This window comes from Osmia bicornis, chromosome 12 (assembly GCF_907164935.1).
Source record: "Osmia bicornis bicornis chromosome 12, iOsmBic2.1, whole genome shotgun sequence".
Classification (NCBI taxonomy): Eukaryota; Metazoa; Arthropoda; class Insecta; order Hymenoptera; family Megachilidae; genus Osmia; species Osmia bicornis.
In genome coordinates this window covers 2,025,585-2,052,003 of record NC_060227.1, presented here as the reverse complement: position 1 = coordinate 2,052,003, position 26,419 = coordinate 2,025,585, and the positions used below count along the sequence as shown (strand labels likewise).

The 26,419-nt window shown below is 32.5% G+C and overlaps 6 protein-coding genes across 13 annotated transcripts; 5 read left to right on the top strand and 1 right to left on the bottom strand.

Moving 5' to 3' along the window:
* Positions 1–1,300: 1,300 nt before the first annotated feature.
* Positions 1,301–10,711, top strand: LOC114873213 (oxysterol-binding protein-related protein 8). 8 transcript variants are annotated; one of them, XM_046288091.1, is made up of 19 exons: positions 1,996–2,139; positions 2,205–2,259; positions 2,708–2,850; positions 3,204–3,245; positions 4,156–4,284; positions 4,998–5,050; positions 5,132–5,362; positions 5,437–5,581; positions 5,645–5,866; positions 6,481–6,635; positions 6,710–6,888; positions 6,960–7,137; positions 7,204–7,300; positions 7,368–7,564; positions 7,630–7,755; positions 7,825–8,073; positions 8,149–8,316; positions 8,523–8,698; positions 8,776–10,711. In XM_046288091.1, the coding sequence occupies exons 3-19, from the start codon at positions 2,715–2,717 to the stop codon at positions 9,005–9,007; spliced, it is 2,715 nt and encodes a 904-aa protein (XP_046144047.1). In that variant the 5' UTR covers positions 1,996–2,139; positions 2,205–2,259; positions 2,708–2,714; the 3' UTR covers positions 9,008–10,711. The 8 variants fall into 8 exon arrangements, with proteins under 8 accessions (XP_046144046.1, XP_029037126.1, XP_046144051.1 ...); XM_046288090.1 differs by lacking the exons at positions 1,996–2,139; positions 2,205–2,259 and adding an exon at positions 1,301–1,463; XM_046288093.1 differs by lacking the exons at positions 1,996–2,139; positions 2,205–2,259 and adding an exon at positions 1,767–1,987.
* A 220-nt stretch (positions 10,712–10,931) lies between these two features.
* LOC114873236 lies at positions 10,932–11,876 on the top strand. Its single transcript, XM_029181347.2, has 2 exons — positions 10,932–11,727; positions 11,787–11,876. Exons 1-2 carry the CDS (start codon positions 11,464–11,466, stop codon positions 11,853–11,855), a joined length of 333 nt encoding a protein of 110 aa, XP_029037180.2. The 5' UTR covers positions 10,932–11,463; the 3' UTR covers positions 11,856–11,876.
* A 7-nt stretch (positions 11,877–11,883) lies between these two features.
* On the bottom strand, positions 11,884–14,761 carry LOC114873227 (protein asteroid-like). Its single transcript, XM_029181323.2, is given in 2 exon segments — positions 11,884–13,944; positions 13,947–14,761. Coding segments are annotated over 2 exon segments (2,304 nt in total). The 5' UTR covers positions 14,335–14,761; the 3' UTR covers positions 11,884–12,028.
* A 1,819-nt stretch (positions 14,762–16,580) lies between these two features.
* LOC114873216 (tax1-binding protein 3 homolog) lies at positions 16,581–19,071 on the top strand. The gene is made up of 4 exons (XM_029181303.2): positions 16,581–16,670; positions 17,002–17,152; positions 17,342–17,470; positions 17,535–19,071. Exons 2-4 carry the CDS (start codon positions 17,096–17,098, stop codon positions 17,721–17,723), a joined length of 375 nt encoding a protein of 124 aa, XP_029037136.1. The 5' UTR covers positions 16,581–16,670; positions 17,002–17,095; the 3' UTR covers positions 17,724–19,071.
* Positions 19,072–19,580: 509 nt separating this feature from the next.
* Positions 19,581–20,812, top strand: LOC114873217 (protein transport protein Sec61 subunit beta). Its single transcript, XM_029181304.2, has 3 exons — positions 19,581–19,895; positions 19,972–20,168; positions 20,276–20,812. Exons 1-3 carry the CDS (start codon positions 19,893–19,895, stop codon positions 20,361–20,363), a joined length of 288 nt encoding a protein of 95 aa, XP_029037137.1. The 5' UTR covers positions 19,581–19,892; the 3' UTR covers positions 20,364–20,812.
* An 852-nt stretch (positions 20,813–21,664) lies between these two features.
* Positions 21,665–26,211, top strand: LOC114879367. Its single transcript, XM_046288316.1, has 6 exons — positions 21,665–22,057; positions 23,180–23,411; positions 23,638–23,799; positions 23,884–24,091; positions 24,183–24,378; positions 24,538–26,211. Exons 1-6 carry the CDS (start codon positions 22,023–22,025, stop codon positions 24,728–24,730), a joined length of 1,026 nt encoding a protein of 341 aa, XP_046144272.1. The 5' UTR covers positions 21,665–22,022; the 3' UTR covers positions 24,731–26,211.
* Positions 26,212–26,419: the final 208 nt, after the last annotated feature.

Genomic DNA, 26,419 nt, shown 5'->3' with positions numbered 1-26,419 from the left:
CTTTGCAGCCAGATGGCGCTGACTCGAGGTCGAAATTTTAGTTCACATTTTTGCCGTTAGAGGGCCAAAATTCTAGCATGATTTAGTTCCTTTTTTCGCCCCCAGATGGCGCTGACTCGAGGTCGAAATTTTAGTTCACATTTTTGCCGCTAGAGGGCCAAAATTCTAGCATGATTTAGTTCCTTTTTTCGCCCCCAGATGGCGCTGACTCGAGGTCGAAATTTTAGTTCGCATTTTTGCCGCTAGAGGGCCAAAATTCCAGCATGATTTAGTTCCTTTTTTCGCCCCCAGATGGCGCTGACTCGAGGTCGAAATTTTAGTTCACATTTTTGCCGCTAGAGGGCCAAAATTCTAGCATGATTTAGTTCCTTTTTTCGCCCCCAGATGGCGCTGACTCGAGGTCGAAATTTTAGTTCACATTTTTGCCGCTAGGGGGCCAAAATTGAAAATTCAAAAATTCAAAATTCAAAAATTACTTACCTTTACTTACCTTTACTCGAACCAGTTTTTGTAATATATTTATTATAAGGGTTGCAAGGACATAAGGGATGTAAGGGATGCAGAGATGTAAAGGATGAAGGGATGTAAAGAATTAAGGGATGTAAAAGATACGGAGATGTAAGGAAGGCAGTGATGTGAGGGATGCAGTGCTATAAGGGTTGCAGGGACATAAGGGATGTAAAAGATACGAAGATGTAAGGAAGGCAGTGATGTGAGGGATGCAGTGCTATAAGGATAAGCTCGTAAAAAGAATGAAGAAATAAATATTTGCCAAGGGAGGCCTTGGTCCATAGAGAGGAGTAGGATAAGAAATAGTTAGGGAGCGTGGGTCTTGGCCCATAAAAGCGGATAAAATAATTAATAATTGAAAGGGATGGGTCTTGGCTTGTAAAGAAGGGATGCTCTGTTACGGAGATGTAAACGACGTAGAAATATAAAGAATTCAGGGATGTAAGTGAAACAAAGATGGAAGAGATGCAGGGACGAAGACATCTAAGGGATGCAGTGACATAGGGTTAGCCCCCGCGAGTCCCACAAATAGAGGTAAAATAATAAATAAAATAATAATAAAATCAACACGTTCGTCGTTTTAATGAGTTTATACAAGCTATGAAAATAAATACAGCAAGTTAAATGAACGCAGAAAATGGAACACAGCAAAACCGAACAATGTGCGGCAAGAGAGGGACTGGTGAACCAGCACGATCGTCATTGCAGACCTAACTGTGCCTGGGGACGTCTGGGACCCCAAAATCATGTTCCCTCACGAACAAAGTCATATCGAGTCTTTTTGTATCTGTAGTCACCGGTGCTACTGTTGCCTTTGAATTGTATCATTTAGGTATTTGATTAACAACTTTTATATCTGATAACTGTATGATACCTTCTATATAATTTATTTCTTCATTATTTATTTCTACAACGTAACATGTGAAGGTACGCATGGGCATCAATAAGTTCCGGTAAATAAGTTTGCAATTATGATTTTTAAATTAAGAATTAACAAAAGTATAAAATTTATTCAATTTGTAAATCTGTACTGTTAAAAAATAATACAATATTTATTTATATTTGAAATAATATCAGCAACGTGTATGGATTACGTATTTACGTCAATAATTTTGTTCCATCGAGGCGTTATTTGATCACGCGCAAATTTCTAAAATTGATTTTGGCTAAAATTCGGCACTTACATACATATATAGAAAGAAAATATATATTAAGCTTTTATATAAAATGTAACAATTTTGTTCTTATGAAATATTTCATTGATTAATTATTGGATCACACTAATGCATTCTTATATACTTATGTACTATAGTAGAAAGGTCATGCTGTTTCAAAAACTACGTATCTTTCGTTATGCGTTATTGATTGCATTGTTTATGCATCAATAATAAAAGATGCATTTGCAAAGTTTTGTTCATCGTACCTTTTCACTGTGAATAACTTAACAAATCCATATGTTTATAATTAAGCTATAACAGTAAGTGATCAATGGAACATCAGACTTCGCGCTCGCGCCGTCGTACTCCTGACGTCCATCTATAATCGCTTTTTTGCTTCGAATGTTTGTAATTACATCAGTGAAAAATAGCTTAATTGATGAAGTGCATTGGATTGAAAAATTTTGATCTCGTACGTGATAATGAATTCAATGTTTGCTCTCTTAATCACTATAATTTATAAGATATTTCTCTTAGCGTAATCTTCGTAATACACAAGTATTGACTGGGTATACAGTTGTGTCGGTATCAAGTGAGTTATAAATGTTTTATATAATATTTCTCATATACGTTGCATCAAATAATTTACCATGATGACAAAACTATTTTATAATTTGGATAGCATGCCTAGAAGAGAGCTAAATTATAGGCTTGGTTTGCATATTCAACATTTACACATTTTTATTTCTACTTACTGATTTTTACTATCCTCTGTATACGTTACTTGTTTTCCAAAGACATGTGTGTATATAAATTGACTTGGATATTTAATTATCATTACCTAGCATCTTTTGATTACATGCATTTCGAAGGCCACATTTATCATGATTTATATAATTTGTATTGAAATTGTGATTATTAATTACAGACGTGTGTATTAATTTATCTTATGTTGTATATATATTTTCTTTGCTTAGAAATACACAGAGATTTATTACCGTTTGCTACATTTTATTCATTAGTCATTTTTAATACAATAGATCCATAATGAGCTCTCAACCAATTGTGGTACCTGGTGGTGAACATCGGTCTCAACCAGAAACTTACTCCGTGTCTGTTGGAAGTACTTCTGATTCTTTCAAGACTATGACACCACCGAATGTTAGCAGGTCACTTAGTAATCGTAAGTATAATTCAATTTATTAAAGTTTGAATTGTTATATGTTGTTAAAGATTAATATTTTTTGAAGGAAAAGCTATTTGTGAATGACAGAAACAATTGTACTAAGGTGTTAATCAATTTTTGGTTTAATATATACTTATGTAATGCTAATTATACAATCACACAAAAATTCTTTTGTAATGTTCTTTATGAAATTTTATTTCTGTATTAGTGATTATTTCTGATATATTTATATTTAACTTATAATATTTAAACATATGTATATGTTTGTAAAATGTTGTTGACTAAAGATGTTATTTTAATAATTTGTTAATTGTTGAAGTATTTATGCTGTAAATAATTGCCATTTAAAGGTATTAGTGACAGTGGATCTGATACATTACCAAGTAAGCTAGGTAGGCTTATTAACATGAATTATGTGTATACAGTAGTAAGCATCAGTATTAGAATTCTAGTATCAATGGGTAGATACGAGTATATACATATGTATAACATCCTATTTTCATGTTACATGTGCTATTAGTATTCTTTTATTTCAAATCATTTGTTGTATCATCATTCAGCATTATTAAACAATTTATAAATAACATTTATCAATATTACTTATTTCAGTATCTCATAAATATACTCCGTAGTATCAGATATATTAAAATACCATTTTATTGGATGTATTAGATTAACATAATACATTCATGCTGTTAGCATATTATTCACTTTTTACTATATTGTACTATACAACATTTACGTGTATCCATAAGTGTGTTCAGAGAAAAGTACATATAATCTAGAGAAGGTTATACAAAGTACGAATATGCACGAAATACTTTAGTGCATCTAAGTGTAGTTATTACGCTCTAGTATACTTAGTGCATGTATTTGTATTTACAAATAAATTCACTACTACAGCTATTTCTTGTAATCTGCATGTATTTCAGTAATGTATCTTACCTAATGTATGCGAGTTTTGTAATCAAGTTACATATTTTCATTTGTATAGCATGTATTCATATTTGTTTACTGTAAAATTTCTTTGCTTCTGTAATGATATGAATGAATTCAATTGAAACTTGAAGCTATGTTGTATATAATTATGTGTTGTATAATGGTCATCAAGAACTAATATTAATAATTGGTGTAATATAATATGGTGTAATTTTAGTATATTTGCTGTTAAATAGTACATAGTTGAAACATTAAAACTTTGTAATTTGTAACAGTAGATGAAGTTGAAAAATATAATTCTTTAACTAACTGTAAATAAATCAGTAAATAATAACCATGACTGAAAAGAAACTAAATATATAGAACCAGTGGATCAACAACTTCGAAGAAGCAGTGCTCAAGTTCAAACTGCGGCATTACCTAATCTTCCATCAACAGAGTCGATAGCAACATGCGTAAATTTAACAACTGCTGCGCCTCCACTTTCTCCAGGTATAAATATAATTACATTATTTAAGAATTTGTCAGGTGCTTTTCCATTTTTATATAAATCGATACTAATCTTTACTTATGAAAGTAGTTGATTAGTTACAAAGAACTGCATTTTTGATTTCTTGTTCGGCTTACAATTATCTTATATTATGCATATAATATTGAAATCTGTAATTTTTGTAATGTAATCTTTGTACATTGTTTAGTTTTTCTTATATGCAATATATGCATTGAATATAATACTGTGAATATAAATCATAAGTGAACAATATTTTTATACCAGAATTATACATAAAATGTATAAACATTACATTAATATAATATATTTCGTCTACTGATTTCTACTTCATTTGTGATTACATTAAATAGGAATGATAATATAGTATTAAGTACAGCTTTTTAATATAGTAATAAAGAGAGAGTTAATAATTTTCATAATGTAAAAAATTGCTAACTGCATAATGGATTATGTTAAGAACATTTATTATACAAAATTATCACTGTATCTTGTAAAAAGTCAGGTGCATCTCATTCGTCAATGTTTTATCGTATACTTTCTTAAATAATAATAAGTTTGTTTTAATCAACTCACAAGGTATTTCGATAAGAAAGACTGAATAAAGTTTCTCATTAACATCATTCTAATATATGTATGATGATAATATTTACCTGAATGTTACTCAAGCAAATGGTTTGATTAATTTGTGTTATAGGACTAACTGCAATGGGTGAAACTAATCAAAAAACAGATAATGCATCTGATAAGGTACATAATTTATGACTTTCAACCATTTACCTTGTTATTTTGAACTACTAATTATAACATATTTTCCATTCTATTTTGTAGTCTTTAGATTCCTGTAAATTAACAAGAAAAGAATCCTACAAGGCTCAGAGAAAAAATTATCGAATGGAGAAGAAGAGAGTTGCCAATGAACTCTTAAGTTCATTTAAGGATCCAACTGTTATTGTTATGAGCGATTGGCTGAAAGTTCGTGGAACGTTAAAAAGTTGGACAAAACTGTGGTGTATTTTAAAACCTGGCCTGCTACTACTGTACAAAAGCCCAAAAACAAAAGTGCTCATCTATATCCATTATTAACTTAATAATTGTTTGTTTCATTCAAAGTTATGTCCACATAATTATTGCAGAGCAATCATTGGGTGGGAACGGTTTTGCTTAATACGTGTCAAGTGATAGAGCGTCCAAGCAAAAAGGATGGATTTTGTTTTAAATTATTTCATCCTTTAGAACAATCGATATGGGCTCCAAGAGGCCCAGAAAAAGAATCCATTGGTAAATAATAAATTCTTTTTGAATTGAGTAAGAAATATATCCTTATACGAGCAATATTTTTAGGTGCTGTTGTACAACCATTGCCAACATCTTACTTGATCTTTAGAGCTCCTTCGCAGGCTGCTGGTAAATGTTGGTTAGATGCACTTGAACTATCCTTGCGTTGTTCCTCGTTAATAGTACGTTCAACAAGTGCATTACCACGTGCTTTGCCACATGATACTACTACTACCCATGAAACTCAATGGAGTGAAGCAGATTATGAAAAACATTTTGACGAGCATGGTAAGCTATATAAAATAACAGTTGGTGTGAGAGATGAGATGATTTTCACATTGAATAAGTAAAATATCAAATTCTTTTCTATTATCAACCTTAATAGAGTTACAAAACTACTTAGCTAAGTTCTGTTCTTGAATGCTATTGATATTAATTACAATATTATTATTGCCCCCTTCCTGACATTTGTCACCTTAAATACTTGCTTTTGATATCCACAGTATGCTTATCTAATTATGCACCGCGTTCTCCTACAATACTTCAAAGGCGTTTGTTGTCGTGTCCTCAACCACTTACACCTTGTACGACAAACAATCCTGAAAGTGTTTGCCCTTCGCCAACTCCAATGTTTCAACAATTGTACCACGCTATTGCATACTGGGATAAACAGTTTCGTGATAGATCTCCATCACCTACAACAGATACTGAAATAATTATATCTTCAAGTTCTGTAAATGCATTGGGTGATAGAGATATTTATTCTAACATATCTCATTTTGAGTCTACTTCCAAATCTGTTCCATCTTCTACTCGGCGTATGACTGTCCCTTCTATACATGTCCTTGAATATGATACCGCACATGTAGTAACGCTAGATCCTATGCAATCCTCACATACAGACCTGGACGATATTAGCCAACCCGAAAATGGAGTAGCAGCTGATGCAGAAATCAGTGCCTCGGATAGTGAGTCCGAAGGATCGGCTAAAGAAGATCAACCTGAAACCATTAATGAAACGCCTTACGTTGCGAATGAACAAGAAATTCTTGGAGTGGTAAAATAATCAATATCTTCTTTTTATAAAATTTCTATTCGTGTAACTTTAATTTGATCATGGAAAATATACAGGCTGGAGAAGTGGTTACAGAATTGCAAGAAGAACAAAAGTCTCTAATATGGTTCTTAATGAAACAAGTTCGGCCAGGGATGGATTTATCAAAGGTGGTCTTACCTACCTTTATTTTAGAACCTCGTTCGTTTTTGGAAAAGTTGGCTGATTCTTATTATCATGCAGATTTATTGTCTCAGTGGGTATAAATATAAACTGACTTTAAAATGTATTTAAGTACAATTACCATCTTGTTCTTCGCTTTTACAGAGCAGTAATAGAAGACGATGCGTTCACACGAATGAAGGGAGTAGTTCAGTGGTACTTGTCTGGATTTTACAAGAAACCTCAGGGTTTGAAAAAGCCATACAATCCACTTTTAGGTGAAACATTCCGCTGTTATTGGCAGCATCCTAATGGTTCAAGAACTTTCTATATAGCTGAACAAGTAAGATATTTATTATCATTATGTAATCATAAATGCATTTATTTTATGAAACTTTTACTTTCACAGTTATCTCATCATCCTCCTATATCAGGATTCTATGTTACAAATCGACAGGATGGATTTACTATAAGCGCTACGATCATTGCTAAATCTAAATTTTATGGTAAATACATGGAAAATAAAACACACTGGACCGTCTTACTAATTAAGAATGTATAATCTTCCTTTAGGAAATTCAACGTCAGCAGTATTAGATGGCGTTGCAATATTAACAATGTTACCTAGAGGAGAAGATTACACAATGACAATACCTTATGCTCATTGCAAAGGTATCCTAATGGGTACATTATCCATGGAACTAGGTGGAAAAGTTCAAATAAAATGCGAGAAGACGGGTTACCATAGTGAATTAGAATTTAAGCTTAAGGTAACACGCAATATTATATAATTTAAAAATATGAATATTAAAATAACTTGCTACTTGTTTGATAGCCATTTCTTGGCGGTGCAGAGCAAATGAATCAAGTTGCAGGTTGGATACGTCTAGGAAAAGAAACTCTTGCTACTATATCCGGTTACTGGGACGGTCAGATATTAATTACTGACAAAAGAACAGGAGTACGTTGAATCCAAACATTTCTAATTACATATGTAATAAATCAGTTAGTGCATCAATTAATCTTACAGCAAGAAAGTGTATTCTTTAATCCAACTGCAGAGGTGCGTAAAAAGAGATTGAAAAAGTATACTGTTCCCTTGGAAAATCAAGGTCCGTGGGAAAGTGAGAAGTTATGGTATGATGTTACGCAAGCAATAAATGGTGATGATCAAATAGCTGCTACCGAAGCAAAAACTCAATTAGAGGAAGCACAGAGAGAACGTGCTAAAGAACGAAAACTTAAGGGACTAGAATGGGTTCCCAAATATTTTGTTCAGGTATTGAATAATGAATATTATGTTTACAAGTTAATAGATATGTTTTCAACTAATATTGAGATGGATTTACAATAGGATATTATAACGGGTAATTGGGTATATCGACACGCGGATGTTCGGCCATGGGATCCTAGAAATGATGTTGTTCAGTATGAACAAGATTATATAGTTCGTACGAAAACTAGACATAAAACGCCAATCATGCGTACTGGTAGTATCGTGTCTGCTGACCCACAATCACAGGTACAGAAGTAGAAATATTAATTAACTAAATACAGTAAAACCTCGATAAGTCGTCACTCAAGGGACCGAGAAATTTTGACGACTTAAACGGAGTAAAAACCATGCAAATTTTAAAATGACGAGGAAAGAAAAATGACGACTTATCCGGGTGACGACTTATAGAGGTTTTAATGTATATGATTAACATGTATCGTTTTATATTCAAGGTTCCCCTTCTTCAAGCTGAATCTCGTTCTTCACTCTCCGTACTAAAATCTTCTAAAAGACAATTATCCAGTAATTTACCATTAACAGAGACAGCACACGATTCCGGAAGTTCGTCTGCTGAGGTGCATTCAGATTCTAGTCAATCAGTAGGTAAAAGGAAACGCTCTACTGCAAGGTAAATTTTATAACATTACATACTAACGTGGTAAAGACAAATTCTTTTGTAAAGAAAAAAAATCACTTTCTATTTAGGATAATGGATGTTGTTAAAGACGTAGAAAGACAAATGTTGGGATACGGGGATAAACTTAATCGTATACAACATATACTAGAACAGCTTGCTATTAAACAAAGAGAACAAGGTGATCAACATCATAGTATAAGTATGCTAAAAAGTTTCATAGATACGATTCTTGTTATCGTAATTGTTTTTTCCGTTCAATATTTTGTAAAAATATGGAATGAAAAACCTAACGGGGGTTGAGAAATACGATAATAAGATTGTAGTGTAAATTGTACATGTTATTTATCTTGTTTCAATTTCAATTATAGGCTTTTTTATGTAAAAAGCTTTTAAGGGAAAGAATCCTAAACTTAGAAGTACCTAATTTAAAAGTGTTTTCGGTGAGGGCAATGATGTATCTTGTTTTGGTAGAACATCACTGAATAATAGTATACAAAAAAAAAAAAAAGAATCAGGGCTTTTAAGGAATTATCCATAATTACAGTGCAATCTTTATAGTTTAAAGTGATTCAGTTAATGCTTTGTAATATAATATGTTCTTTAAGTGTATAAATGTAAAGATTTATTTTTTAGTGATTAGTGCAAAGTTTTTAATCCTCGTTAAAACGGTCCTCACAACAGCAATGAACTATACAAGGTAAAGGGATTGTATTTACAATTTCTTTGAGCTTATCATGTATATAACTACTTTATATGCTAATGCACGAAAGATAATTACATATTTATTCAAAGATTCTAACAATGTTGTAGTCCTTATTACAGGCGCTCAATAGTTAAGTGTAATTGATAATAATAAGGCTACTTTAAAAATATAACATTTATTGTTATACACAGTAACTATACTTGAATTATGGCAAGCATAGAAAAAGCTAATTGCAGTTTCCACTTTCAGAATCAATTTTACAGCGGTTACCAAGAAACAGATTGTAACTTGGAAATATTATTAACCAGTTATAAGTGACGAAAAATTCCTATTAAGATTATCCATTAGTGTTAAACAATTTCGTCCAAAATTTTGGTACAAACTATTAGTTTGATTTTTATTATTCCTTTACATTGATTGCAATACTTTATAATAATCGCATCATTTTAAACGATCTGTATTGATAATGTTCTGTGTTTTAATAGTTTAAATTGTTTGATTATGTCTTATTGTATATACAAAATTTGCTGTTTTATATAACTTTAAAACTGATTATACGTTGATTCGATGTTCTAAATTTTTCTTATAATAAAAGTATGTCAAGTTATAATAATTCTATCGTTAAAGTAAGTACTTTGAAAGAAGAAATAATTTTAGTTGGCAAATTTTATGATATATCATATCAAACTAAGATAGACAGTATAAAATACTTATATCAACAATGACATGCCAATTCAAATATTTTATTTGGATTTTTATGTTTGTATGTTAAAATTTTAACATTTTAATAGTAAGCAATATTTGCTTTTAGTAAAAGAATTATGTATAATAAAATTCAACGTTTTGGTAACATTTTAATGTGTTATATTTAGAATATAATTTTGTTGGGAGAAATACAATGTGATAATTTAACAGAACAAAAAACAGCAATTTCTTTTTTATATAAAGTTGCATTTATTATTAATAGAGATCTATTTCTTTTATTGTCTATAGCAGGTTTTCTTATACAATTATTTCTGTTTCCTAGAACACTGCAATTAGCTATAAATCTAATAAACTTTTTAAATAGTTTAGACGATTAAATTCTATTGTATAATTTTTTTACTAAACTTGAACCAAATTTTAATTGGTTACTGGGATATATTTGTACCAAAAGTATATTTTGCACAAAAATTTATAATTATTCTTGTTACTTAGTTTCGTGTATACAAAATTATCCTTTATTATGAATAGATATAATTTGTTCTTAAACTTGGAATAATTTTAACACGTGGAAATAAATTACATCTCGCAATGTTTAATGCGTTTTCAAATATTTTTCGTAGAGTACCTGATATTTTTATACTATAATTTATTTAACTTCACAAATTCTTTCTACATTATAAATCATATTATAACTATTTGAAATATTTCGTGATTTAATATTATAATACCAAACTATTAAAATAAGATATATGTATTTAAAAAATGGTTATAGAAATTGTTATAAATTCCAAATGTTAAATGTTAAATGCTAAATGTTATTTTATACGTATAAAAGAATTGTATACATAGTCTTTAAAAATATATTTCCTTGTAGCACTTTTAATACGTATTTTTGAATGTCTGCATTATTTTGGCTCATTATTTTTATTAACAAATTATTATTAATATTGTAAGATGTAACACTGTGACAAATAAATAGCATGTATACAAATAAATTATAAGGAACTTTGCGCAAAATAATGCATTTTATATTTCAAAAAAAGTTTCATATTAATAGTATTCACTTTTTTTTTCTTAATTAAAATACATTTTAACAGAATAATTACTTAAAAATTTTAGTATTAACCCAAGATTCATAATTTTATAACAAAATAATGTACTCAGATTCAGAATATTGTAAAAGAAAGAAGTTTAATTCTTGTAAAAAATGTATTAATAATGATCATTCGCCCAAATCACGTAAGAATGAGTGCAAAATTATACGGTTATTCTTTAGAAACACATAAATATTATATAAACTATAACATTTAAAAATTTATTAGGAGGTCATATCTCAGTAACCCCGCAAATGATTCGTTTAGCAGTTAAAAAGCTACAACTACGCAAAGTTTATGTTAACTCAACTCTTATCAGTCAATATCTACGTCATCGTTACCCGATTGATAGTAATTTGAAAACATTCACTGAAGAATTGAAAAAGAAATTGGATTGCGCTGTTCATGTTGGATTAATAATAAAACACGGAGAAGATGGTTATTGCCTGCCTACTCTGAGGGAAGAAGCAAATATACTTAAAACAACGTTTACTGCATTTTGGGAAATGTATCAAAATGTAATTTAAAATTTTATTGCATGTTACAATTATGGAAATTAATTATACATTCTTTCCAGTATCCTAGAGCAAGTGCTTCACAAAGCAAAATTCAAAAGCCGAAACGCTTTATTTCCAAGAGGAAATAGGAATAGTATAATAAAATAAAATAACAAATGAAAATTTTTAGACCGATAGATCTTTAGTTTAATCTTATTTTACACTCGCATTTAGTTACATTACATATGAATCGTAGGGTTTAAATTTTTATATAAAATATAACAAGTATTAACAGTAAAGTAGTTTAGTTTACAAAAAATATTTAGTTTAAAGCAAATGAACAAAATCGATTATTTGGATCATGAAATTCTGATTCATCTAAGTCTTCCTCAGCGCTATAGTACTCAGAATCATCTTTATCCGAGTCATGATTTAATTTTTGACGTTTACGCCTTCTGTGCTTTTTGCGAGATTTAACTTCCTGGATTAACGGAAGCAAAAGTTTTATTTTTACCAAAAATATATTAAAGACCCTTAAAAGGCTTGGTGATTTATGAAACGCAGTATTTATATATCTTTCAATATCATCCCGCGATTGAAAATTAGTAGATAAATTATACAGTAAGGTACCGTTATATAAATTAGCAATATTAGTTGATGGATAAGGCTCTCCTAAAAGTGTATTCAAATCCATACCATGTTTTAAACAATTTTGAAACTCTGCAAATATATGAACTATAAATTTATTAAATTTCTTTGGATTTGAATACAATTTTGTATCCATTTCAAAATGAGAAATGAAAAAAGGCGCTGCCAGTATACAATCATCAGGATCGACTTCATTAAGGGCTTCAGTAATTGTAACATCCATAGAATAATTTGGTTTATAACTATTTGCTTTTCTTTTCTCTTCTATAGCCTGAAGCCTTTTACTGTATTTACATTGAAAATTGTATAAAACTCTATATTTCCCAATTTTTAGATCTATTACATGAAATAACATACAAACAAATAGGGAGTATGCACAACTGTATAATAATGTGAAAGGATCATGGCGCTTCATCCAATATTTTATACACATTATATATAATATCCATTCTGATGGAAATTCATTTATATGTGCCATATGTTCTGCAATTTCTAATGTATCATTTAAAATCTGTCTTCTAATAGTTAATGGAACTTCTCTTAGATTAGCTAAAGATGGAAGTGCACAAGAAAGTATACTTCCTGTACATTCTAATTCATAACGTGCTATTGAATCGTTTTTACCTCTGGTTATATAGCTCATAGAACGTATTTCATCGTTTGCTGCTGATTTTAGAAGTGCAAATATAACGTTAATAATTCTTGAACATATCATAACGGTCGAAGGATAATTGCAGTCCTCTATTTGTGGAGAACAAATATATACGCGTCGAATAATTAAGTCCAGAAAATATGGCGGGTGTTTATCCATTAGAAGTTCATTTATAAACCATACAGGTAAATTACTAACAAGTACATTACTGGACATTGATTCAGACTCATCCCGTATGTTCATTATTACATTCTCTTCTTCTTCTTCCTCTTCTTCGCTTGTGTCAATGCCATCTTTTTCACCAATTTCTTCTATATATGTTAAGCTATCAATATCACCATCATATTTGAAAATTCTATTTAAATGATGGCTATTTACTTGGGCAACATAGTCTTTTGAAAAACCTAATGGAATAAGTATTTCAGTAGATGCATTTGTGTAACTGTTTATACTAGTCTCTATCAAGTGCAGTATTTTTTGTCGTATAGGCTTGACTAATCTGCTTAAAATTCCTGCAACAGCTTTATCCAATGTATATGTGCTTAACCAAGTGAAGATTACTTCTATACGACGTTGTTGGTAGTTATGTTTACTCCTTGATGCTCCATGTAGTTTTAAATGACGAAAGAAGTTCTTAAATGTACCACGTTTTACATAATCATTACCCAAGAGTATCGCTGCCAGTGGTAACATTGATTCATCTAAACCTTTAAAAGAATTCAATAAATACTCAGTTCTATAAATTTTACAGCGTATCATATAGCCTTTTCCTGTTCCACTTTTCGTTGCATATTTATCTAATGTATTAAATGGTATATATAATGATCCATATATGTAGAAGTCAGAATCATAGCTGAGTACAGGACAATTTAAAATTTTTGCCACAGAGGCTATAGCATTATCAGCCTCGAATAAACATTGCATGTAACGAATATTTTTTCTTTCAAAACATTTTTGAAAACTTTGGTTAAAAATAGAGGGAAAAATTTCATTCTCTCTTGACTGAGAGGGCAAAAAGATGATGCTCTATGGAGCTTTTGCTTTATTCTACTTATAGTAGTTTTCATTTTCTTATTCTCATAAGCCCCATCAAATAAAACCAATGGTGTTATATTACATTTTGATAGATTATCAAAAAAATCTGATACACATTGTGCATACTTATCATAATCGCCGCCAAAGGCACAATTACATTTCACATACCAATTATATAGTTGACAGCGAATATTGTTACCATCAATTACCAAATACGTATCATGTAATTCGTAATATTGTAGGTAACGATTTGAGCGATTGCTTATGAATGTAGTTAATCCTGAAATACCCATCGTGGATCTTTAATTTTCAAACAGAACTGGAACAAACGCATATCAACAGTGACTACGTGACTACAGTGACTAAGAATAGTGATTACAGATTACAGCCAGTGACTATCTATAGTCACTGTTACACCAGACTATTGTAACGTGAAACGTTATCACGTGAATATGTCTAGAGTGGTATGGCGACATTGACATGGGAATATTTATCGAATAGACTATTGTATCGATATGTCTCGAATGTTCTTCGAGGACCTTTTGTATCGATGGCTATAAATTAAGAGCGGAGTTTAAACCATCTGCGTGTACGCTCGTATTATAAAATAAACAAAGCCTAAAGTTGTAAACCCCTCGACATGGGTGATCGAGCTGAGAGAAGGCCGGAAATCCAGAGAATGGAATAGTTTCACTTAGTAAATTCCTAAAAGACTAATTTATGATAGACCATAGCTAATTCGTTGTTTTCGACCAAGTCACGAACGGTCCTTAAAAGTAACGAAGTCTTTTCGATATCCTGTCTTTTCATGCACTCTAAGAGGGTCGTAAATTTCCTCAAGAGTTGCCTTTGGCAAGTACAAGGTCTTGTCTTTTCCTATTTTCTCTGGGTCCCACGCTTTCTCGTAGCACATGTGCGCTGCAACGTTCTAGCGTCTTGGCGGAGCGCCTCCACTTCCACGCGCCCGAGGGTGGACCACAGCCAGGAGAAGGGGCCCACGCGAGACGGGGTGGACTCCTCCACCATTGGACGAGGGATGATCCTGAGGGAGGATCCAGGATCCTCCCAGGATGATTTTGTCGCTTGACTCTGCAAAGTTGTTCTCACGCCGCAAATAAACATCATACCTGATTAAACAGTTTGATTAAATTCTTAAGATTAAAACCATAATCAACAGCACAGCCGACTCTAGTACTAGCCATGCTAAACAACGTGGCAACACCGCTCACGTGACAATCGGGAGTCCTATTTTCAAAAACAGAGTCCTGTGCTCGGAATTGTAATTACCGTCTTTTTTAATTAAAAACTGTAGTAATATACGCTATTTTGTATTAATTATGTATAAACAAGACATAAACGTTGCAACTATGGCAAGTAGAAGTGATGTGGTAGTATAAAATTGTTATAAATGTGATATAAATTTTGTGTACTCTTGAAGTAGTTTAGTGTTGTGAAGCATGATATTTGAAATATTTACAGTGGTTTCAAGAAAATTTAGGTATGAAGCAAAATGAAACCATCTTTGAATCAAATTGAAACATTTAAGAATTGATAAACGTGTATATAAGTTAATAAAAACCTTGAAACAAGCGAAATTATTGGAACGAAACCAAAGAGGTTATGTGAAGTCCAGAGAGTAGCCGAGAGTCCGACGACGTTGATTGGCTGGGAGTCTGGGAGTCCGGGAGGCAGATAGAGTAGGGTAGATGTTGATATATTCGGACCGGACTCCCGCGGTGTTGCCATTTTTACTTCAGCACGGCTAGTACTAGAGTCGGTTGTGTCAACAGTGAAACATAGTTTATTTGTTTTATTTTCGCGCCTTGCGAGCGGAGCGCCTTCGCGCTCCACGAATCACCTTACCTGCGCCTAATTCCCCAGAAATCCCTATACATCGTGAACGGACACGCAACACTATATACTGAAGGTACAAAAAAAAGACCATAATTTTTGGGCCCCTGAGACGTAGTTTACCCTACGGTTTGACTAAACCCGCTAAAGAGGTCGGCACCTGCTGCCTGCAGCTAGCGACACCGTTCATTGGACCAGAAGCCAATATGGCGTCGCAGTAACGTAGCAATTGCACTAAAAGTGTCAAACTTCACACACTCATAACTTTTAAACCGCTGCATTTCGACAGTTAAAACCTGCATTTTTGGATTCTACGCATCGAAAACTATTAGACTGAGGAGAAAAAAGTAGATAATTTTGTGTCCACTAAAGTAAAGTTCAGCCTTTCCCTCATTTTGGGATATTGCCGCGAGGGCGGCGTACTACAGGGACCTCAACTGTCCCTTTTTTCCCAACGAACTCTTTCGTCCCCGCGTTTGGACAAGGTTGGCAGTAATTACTTACGCCAATCCTTTTTCTCGCGCATTGTTAAACTCTTTTCTTTAAATCTTAATGTCTCTCCGTACATTCTTTCTTTCGCTTTGCCAGTTACATTATCTCTCTCACTCTTTGCATTACTTTTAGTTCACTCGCTACGTCCCCCTTTTAGTCGCCTCTTACGACAGGCAGGGGATACCGTGGCCGTATTCTACTCCCCCCGAGCCACAGGGAGTACCATCGAGCTTATACTGTGCCTCGAGCCAGCAGGCATTATGCCTAATTCATAGGAGGCACTTGGGTATTCCAGAAAAATTTTCTCAAATGAATAGTTAGTCGCTAAAGCGAGTCGGATCGTTAATTAGCCAGTAAAATGAATAACGATTTCGATTCGAAAGTCGGTTGTCAAAATAATTAAGTCCTTGTTGGATCTATAGTCATTGGTCAACGTGAGAACGAAATTGTTTTAACTGTCTAGAACGTGCTAGAACGCTAAATTCGCTGAACTCAGCGATTTTGATGGCGTTATAAGATAATTAAATATTTAAATTGAACATAAACTTTTCTTACTACCCTATATTAAGTTTTATGATCAATTCTTAAGTTCACCTATTCAGTCGTTTTATTTTAAGGCGGCGTATGTAGTGTGTGCACGATTGATGATCACGTTGAATCATCGGAAGTAATTGACAATCAGAATTCTTTGAAGGCACGAGATAAAGCATTATGTGCGCGAAAATGGCTTTTCAGCATCAGGCTGGTACTGCTATGGAATGTTTAAGCGTATGTATATTTCAATTAAAATAAATTCTAAGAGTCTCATGTTTTGCAAATACAGAATCTTGTAATTAATTTAATAACTTAATGCCTAATTACAATTCTATTCTGAACTAGGTGACTGTATCTACATGATAATATCTATTATGGAAGAACTTTGATAATTTTTTAATTCCATGTATATTATCATTTCAGATACCTATCACTTTACACAAGGAAACAGAAGTTGATGAAAATGGTGGGGAAGTAACAAAATGTGGTTTTAAAATTGCTGGTGGAATTGATCAAGATTTTAGGAGAAGCCCGCAAGGCTATACAGATAACGTAAGAAAGGTTAATGTAATATTAATATAAATGTGTTTCGCATCATTTATACTGATTGTTTTAGGGTATATATATAACAGAAGTACACGAAGGATCAGCAGCAGCAAAGAGCGGTCTCCGTATGCATGATAAAATTTTACAATGCAACGGATATGACTTTACAATGGTAACTCATAAAAAGGCAGTAGCGTATATTATGAAACATCCAGTATTAAATCTATTAGTAGCCCGCAAAGGAGTAACCAGTACTTAACACGTTAAACGCCAAGCCTATTTTGCTTGGCGTTCCGTTCACGCCGCACTCTGCCGTCAAGTTGAGAAGGCCATGTGTGATGCGCGAGCTAACAACATAAGATAAAGAAACGAAAAACGAGGCTGAACAATGCCGAACAATGCTAAACAATGCACGCGCGGCGGTGTCGCATAATCCTGAAGTCCACGGCCCAAGTCAACCCTAAAGGACGCGGCGTAAACGGAAAGTCTAAGGTGATGCTTAACGTGTTAATTACCAAATGAGTTGTCTATTTGGTCTAAGGAAAAGTATTTATTTCATTCTATATGTTAAGAAAGTCAATTTATTCTAACTATATGTCTACCAAATATTGTATTAGATTATCATCAATAGTAAAGTATTTTTCAGTTAATTTTACACGCGCAAGGAAATAAAATTTTGATGATTTTATTTTATGAAGTATGTCAGCAACGGGTGTTAAAAATTTCAGTTGAAATAGAGACACAATGTTAACTCGTACATTTACTTTGCAAACATAGTGTCTATTTCTGATCGCAGTAGAAATAGAGTATTAAAACAGTAAATTAATATATACGTGTATAAAAGCCCTGTTACGGTTCATTATTGTTAATAAGGATAATGTATGTAAGTGTTTTTTTAATAATTCGTGATAACTAATAACTCAGATAACCATGTATGATTGTGCTTAAAAAACATGCAAATTCTATAACGTCTGTTGTATATCAAAATTTTCATCAATATTACTTGTGCCAAACGCTACATAGAATCTATATGAATATTTCTCATCATTATGTATGTATTTACATACAAAAAAAACGAGTTCCATAAGCAAATGAAAAACTTAGAAGTATTTCTTAATTGATTCGAATTAAAGAAATAATTATATGGATAAAAGTCAGGATATTTTAATTCTTCAAGTATTTCTGTATTGTAAAATATAATGAAAATGCAAATGGAAGTTACACTAGTTTAGATACACGACATACTTTTTACAAAATTTTCTATCGCTAATATATCAGCATGCTATTATAAATATTTGTACGAAACAATTATACAATAAACATTGTTTCAATACTTTTAATAAGTAAACATAATTTACACAAATAAGTATTGAGATACATTGAACTACTGCATTTAAGGGCATTTTGAGAAGTTTTATTAAAGTGAAATGAAAATCATTGAGACTGTACACTTTAAGACCAACAGAAGTATTAAATTTTGTATTTTATAACTTTTTACTTTATCCAGTGCATTTGTACAAGTTCTAATGAATAAGAAAAACAAATTTGTATTTCCTGTAACATGTATGACTTTCTTTTATATCCTGAAATGTCTAACATAATCATAATTGAAATATCAAATCAATTCATAAGAGATAGTTTAATATATCACAATTTTATAGCTAGTCTACTAACAGGAGGAAAGTTAAACAAAATTGTAAACTATAAACTATTATGTGTGCAACCAATATGTATGCACTTAGTATTTTAAGATTTTTATGTAAAATTTCGGTGTGACGAATTACATGCATTAGTTCTACTGATACAAAAAATTATGTTATTTATTATCAAAAAGATGAGTCATATAGCGAAATATGAAAAAGAAATTCTGCTTGTTAAATAGTAAATAAATATCCTACAATATCCTATACAAAGTTTTATATATTTCAAGTGAAATTAAAAATGATTATTTGTTCAACGAGAGAACGTACTTACATAGTAATGAATAAATTTTAAATAAAGGAATTTGATTTAATTGTTTTTAATTTCGAATTGTTCCATATTCAAACACTACGTGGAAACGCGCCATAGCGATGTGACGTTCCCTATGCATTTAACGGCGCATGGTGACGTGTCTCGAACACACTACGTGGATGGTGTATGGATGACACGTCGCCTCCTACTCTTCTTCATACTGCCAGTAAACGTTTTAAGTAATTCGAAGACGTTGTCAGAACGTAACGCTACTTCAAACAGTGATTTTATTGCAATACTTCTTTCATATTAAATATATTTATACAACCATATTAATACTGAAAAAGTGAAGTAAAGCGAAATCTTCATTTCACGTCATTCAGGAGAAACAACAGGTTAATATAGAGCAAGGTTCCCGTGATCATCTGGTGCTCATTCACGAATTTAAGTTGAAAATCAAAGTGTATAATAAACAATGGTATGTATTTTAGCAAAATTTGAAATTAAAAATTCTTTCCTGGTATTTATGGTTATATTTTGTTTACTTTACTAAGCCTGCCGCACCAAGTGCTACCTCGGTCGGATACCCGGGTAGATCACCGAGCAAAGTTATAGCACCTAGAACAAGTGGTAGCGGTACTGTTAGGCAAAGAAAAACTACTACAACTACTGCTACCAGAAGCAGAAATACAGGTGCTGGTTCTGATGGTATGTGGAGGTTTTATACAGATGACTCCCCTGGCATCAAAGTGTAAGTAAACAAGATATTGTTTTTGGAACATTAATATTACGTATAAAGACAATACGTGTATAAAGCTAAAAGTATTTGATTGATAACATATATACATATGTTTATAGAGGACCAGTGCCAGTGCTCGTGATGTCCCTGCTTTTCATTGCATCTGTGTTCATGCTTCACATCTGGGGCAAATATACAAGATCTTAAGATTAAAAGTGACTTTTAATTAATGAAAAGAACTGGAGCATTCTAAGAAGAACACGTGGTATAATTAAAAGAAAATTCGAATCCTAAGCCAATAATACTCCAACGGGAAGTGTAATTCAAGAAGGCTTACTATATTTTTAATATTGTTTCTTAATTGATTTAAGGATATCCGAGCCCCGCTCGTATCTCGCATTTTCATAAGATGGATCTCTTGAACAATGCACTTTTTATCGCGAAACAGGGCAGAAATTGAACGCGCGGTCATAAACATTACCATTGTAATCGTTTATTTTCATCGAACTGAATTTTATAACATTTGTAAAAAGATATCGAAAAAGGAGTTGTTCATAATATGCGATCAATATAATACATACTGGTTATTGTTTGTAAAGTAATTATTACAATAATATAATGTACAATATTAAAATAAATTATTCTTAGCCCAATTATCAACGGCAATGTATGAAACTGATTCCTTTCGCGTTCATCTCTTTATCCCCGAAGAGAATCAACTTCAATATCTTTGAAAGACCTTTGAAACGCATTGTATTCGATAGTACAATACGAATAAAAAGCAATTTTGTAATGCGCCATGTTTCATTTAACTGGAAACTCATTCGCGCTCGCGTATACGTATTGATTTCATGCTGAATAAGGCGCAGCTTGCAACGCTTTGCGAAAATCAATTGATCTGGATAAGTTAACGAAGAAGATCGTTTCATTGAAAAATCAATAAAGCATCTTTTCATTAAAACTCTATAATAAACATCAATTATCCTAATTATAATATAAACAATACTTAAATAAAGAATGTATTTTTCTATGAAATCAAGTTACATCCCTAACGCCCCATATTTTTTTAATGACAAATGTCCCAAATATACCATAACATCTTTTTACTAAAAATTAAAATCAAATGCTTCAGCATTTATGCAGGCTACGAAGGGCATAAAAGATCATAATTCTCTGGGGACCTTGCTTCAGGCGCTAATCAGTGTCTGAATCAAGAAACCCAATAGGTAGACACCATAGACTAGCGGACCAGAGAAAGACGCGTAATGCGACGTGAAAAGGACCGAGGTAGAAGAGCGTCTGTACGACGATGCGCTCTCAGTTCGACCTCGTAGCACGTGATCATGGGTTTCTCGTTTTAGACTCGACATTGAATCCCCTCGTAGTCCTGCCGCTGCGTGTCGTCGCGGGTGGAACGTCGAGCAAGTCCACCCGCATTGTCAATTGCTGCAATGAGACTCCTCTCTCTCGAGGTAAATCATCGTTACTTCTTAACCAATACACTTTGCGTAGCTCGGGCGGCATTAACAAGGTGTCTCCGCGTACACGCCAATCTCGTTATAATTTCTGCGCTATCTTTATTAACTGTGATTAACGTAACTTTCGTTCTGTCCATCGTGTTCGATGTAGAATTTAAAATTGATTGAATTTTAATTAATGTTTTGATTGATGAATCAAAGTTGTGAACAGTGCTGACATTTGTATGTTAATCTTGAAAAATGACAATGGCAATGCATACAACTTAGTATTGGTATTAGTACAGTAATAAATTTGGTAATCCGTAATTTCGTGATGTTTTAAATATTTATTTATTTGTCTTCGTTGTTTACTTTATTGTCGTTTGACAATTAAATTCGTGATTGTACCATGCAAAAATTTCGTGTCGCGAGCTTCAAGACACGGTAAGTATTGAATAACAAATTCTTTTGTTGCTTGTTTTTCAATTTTCATGACTGAAAGTGTGCTTTATAATCGCGAAATATTAGAAAAAACGATTTCAAATAACATGAGTATAGATAATAAAGGAAAATGAGATTTTCTCTCTCTCCTGAGAAAATAATGAATTATGTGAACTGCATTGCGACGCTTTCTGTCGTGGAAACAAGGGATTCCACTAGCAACAATTAAAAAGTGTACAATAATAGAAATATTAAAATATTTAAAAATATTAACAAGCAAATTTTCTTCAATTTATCATTTTTTAATTAAATAAATTATTTAACGCGATTTAATTCATAAATCATGATTTATTTGTAAATTATATTTGTTATGTTCCTGAACAATAGGGAAGACGATTTTCATTGAAAAATATGATTGTTAATATTTTTCATATATTATTCTTATTTAAAAAGCTACTATATTATGCACGGTACAGCATGATCGATAAACGGGAAGTATTAAGGTGTCTGTTATACGGGAAATAATATAGAACCGGAAAAATATCAGGTGTCAAGTTTCAGTATTAATATACATACGTGCAATCTTCTTAAGCCTGACTAAACCTCTTCCTGTACTACTAGCACCATAAATATTTTCTAAAGTGCGCACGTATTACTGGAAAAATAAACACCAGAATTCAACGAGATTATTTGAAAGCTATTCTAATCGTAAAAGAAAGAAAGAAATATAAAATTTCTAAAACTGAAGTTCTTAAAATCCCTTTCATGAAATTCTAAAAATTCAAAATGGAGGATAAAACTATTCGAGATTTCAGAATCGATTATTGTGAAACGTACGAAGGACTTTATTATTATTTTTTTTTTGAAGAATAATTATAAATTCTTATTCTTTGGCAATATTCTAATTGCAAAAGTAAGAAAGAAATATAAAATTTCTGAAACTGAAGTTCTTAAAATCCCTTTCATGAAATTCTAAAAATTCAAAATGGAGGATAAAACTATTCGAGATTTCAGAATCGATTATTGTGGAAGGTACGAAGGACGAAATTTTATTTTTTTATTTTTGAAGAGTAATTATAAATTCCTATTCGTTGGCAATATTAACGGCTTAATTAACGATTCCAGATTCGAAAATAGTTCATCGAGCGGTGGGGCGGGCAATCAACGAGGATCAATGGCGGTCGATATTTTAGACGAGGACCACTTCGCGGTGAGCGCGATCGTCACGGTCGGTATGCAAATTATCTTCTTCACGATCGCGGCGACCTTCCAGCTGGACAAATTGACGGACTTTGCCGGTGGCACAAACTTCATCATTCTCGCCCTTCTCACTTTCTTTCTCGGCCAAGTGGGCAAGGTATTCTAATTATAAACTGCATCCGCACACGAAAAATGTCTGCACGCGTATCGTCTAATTCTCATTGTAAAACATCGCAACGCTGTTATTTTCACCGTGAACGTTTATTTTCGTATGATCGTTTATTTACGAAAGTTTCATAAGTACCAACAGTGAAACGTACATTTTTAACATCAGGTATCAATTAATGTTTCTGTAAAATTAATTTTTCTTTTTTTCATGTCAGCCTTATGACAGTAGGCAACTTATGGTCACCGTATTTGTCTGTCTGTGGGGAGTTCGCCTATCTGGATATCTCTTGTACCGGATTATTAAGATTGGACGAGATAAAAGGTTTGAAGATCGTCGTAGCAATGTAATTCGTTTTGCAGTGTTTTGGACGTTTCAGGTATAATAATTTAAGTATAATTAAACTCCACCGATATAACATCCACCGATGAAACTATATATTTAATTATGATTATATTTTCAGGCTGTTTGGGTGTACGTGGTGAGCCTCCCGGTAATTATCATTAACTCACCACGACACAAAATTCCACCTGCCCCTAAAACTATGACACCGTACGACAGCGCCGGTACAGGTCTCTTCGTGACCGGCTTGTTAGCTGAAACATATGCTGATCTACAAAAATTCTCTTTCAAACAGGATCCTATAAATAATGGGAAATGGTGCAACGATGGTATTATACTCGAGCTGTTCTACATTTATCAAGTTATATACACATTGAAATGTTCACTTTTCGTTAATAGATCCTTTGTATTTTATTTTAGGACTGTGGCGATTGTCTAGGCACCCGAATTACTTTGGGGAGATAATAGTATGGTGGGGTATCTTTGTGATATCTTTGAATGTAATTGAAGGAGCCGAATGGGTCGCTATAGCTTCTCCAATCTTCACTACGTTTATTATTCTATTCTTGTCTGGGATGCCTCTGTTGGAAAGAGCTTCCGATGAGAGATATCGCGAGTAAGTGTTTGGTTTAATGTATTTACAGACTTCTTGGTAACTGAACGCTTTCTAGACATTTGAGTCTTGTTTTACAGAAATAGTCTACTTTAAATGATGCATGTAACTATTTCGAAGGATTACTAAGCGTTCGTCTGATGATGATTGACTGTTTTCCAGCAACGCCGAGTACCGTTTTTACAAGCAGTCCACGTCGCCATTGATACCGATACCGCCGTCAATCTACATGGAGGTACCACAATTCCTAAAGTTTATCTTCTGCTGTGAATTCCCTTTGTACGATTCGTTGGACGTGAAGCCACGGGCAGCTGTGACCGAGTCAACGTCCATAAGTCTAGCAGCATCCACGTAGCTATAGCCACACGCCGGGCGTCAAAGTTCCGAGTCCGGCGTGCAATCCAGCGTCACGGCCACGGCCAGCACAGCATTTTAACAGAGATGTTGAAATCTGTATTTCACTGTTTTTATCGCTCACTTGAGAGTGATAAACGAGAAGCTATGATCGATTAACTAAATTTGGAACCCTGTGTATGAGGCTGACATTTGATTCATGGCTGATACCTGAATATATTTATGTTTCACTGTTGATGCAATGTGATAAATCACTTCTACCATATGGTACTTTAAAGAGATGCAAGGAAATCAAAAGAAATGATACTTTTAATGGTAATTCAAAAGAATCTTAGAACCAGAAGTAATTTATCTAAAAATCAAACATACTTAATATTCTCTTAATGAATTTTTGACGAGTTCTAACTTCTTTAAGAACTTAAGATACTTTAAAACGTATACAAAGTTGAAGATCTTCATTGTACTACCTCGAATAACATGTTCTTGATATTGAAATCGAGTTCATCGTTATAGTTAGATTGATAGTAATTGAAGTTACCAAAATAAATGTATAATAGTTAATTCCAGAGACTTGAAATTATACATGTGTATAGTTTATGCTGAAACTTCGTACAAAGCAATTGAGTAATTTTATTTTGTAAAATATTCAACGGTATACTTTAGTTGTATTTTAAACATAGATTGTCGGTTTCGTATAGAACACAAGATTTAAGTTCTTGCGAAAATAGTTGCAGCATTAATAGCACCATAGCAACAGTATGAGAATGTAATTGAAAATATTTTTGGATCAGTAGGGACCACACGCACAATTATATTAATTGCTTATGCCTATTTTTACATGTGTAGATGTAAATCTATATTTTGGAAAGTGACTTACAAAATATAAGATTAATGGAATGTAAAAAGAAAGCGAGTTGCTATCTAAAAATTCCTTTCAAGCTCTGTAGTTGCTATCATTAAGTTACAAATCTATTGAAACATTCTTAATAAATCAAATGTTATTTCAGAAAAAGTTGTTTCAAGAAAACTTTCAAACTATGCATAGAATGTAAGTTAACGTTTATTCTGAATGTAATTCTAATAAAAATTAAGAGTCTGTTTGAATGATACTGAGTGACTGGATATGATTGTAGTATTAAATTATAGCAATATAAAACATATCCAAATGCCGAGTAGAACTATTAAAGAACGGAGGCATAATTTTAAAAAAGTATTATTAGCTGTATTCTTTTAATATATACTAACTCACATTCAAAAATTTAATGTTTCTAAATTCTTCTTATAAATAAGATAAAAAATTCTATAAAGTAAGTCACTTGAAATATCAGTCACGCTTTAAAAAGAATGCAGCTATAGATTAACATTGTCCGCCAAATTATAAATAAAATGTTACATTGTAAATGATCCTCAGAGATCGTTTCAATCGTTTGTTGTTATGTACATCTTCAGAATTTTAGATAATAAAGAAAGTTGGTCCAATCACATCTTTGTTCTACTGAAATACTTTATTTATTCACCTGAACCTTTTTTCTATTCGTCAATTATAATATAATTCATATTCAATTAAATGCTAACATATCTTATTACATGGATTCAATCTTTTGTCATTTTGAATTTCGCGCCTGAAATTAATTTTTATCAGCACCATCTAGCGGTTGGTTCCGCAAAGCTTGCTCCTGGTACCAGGGCA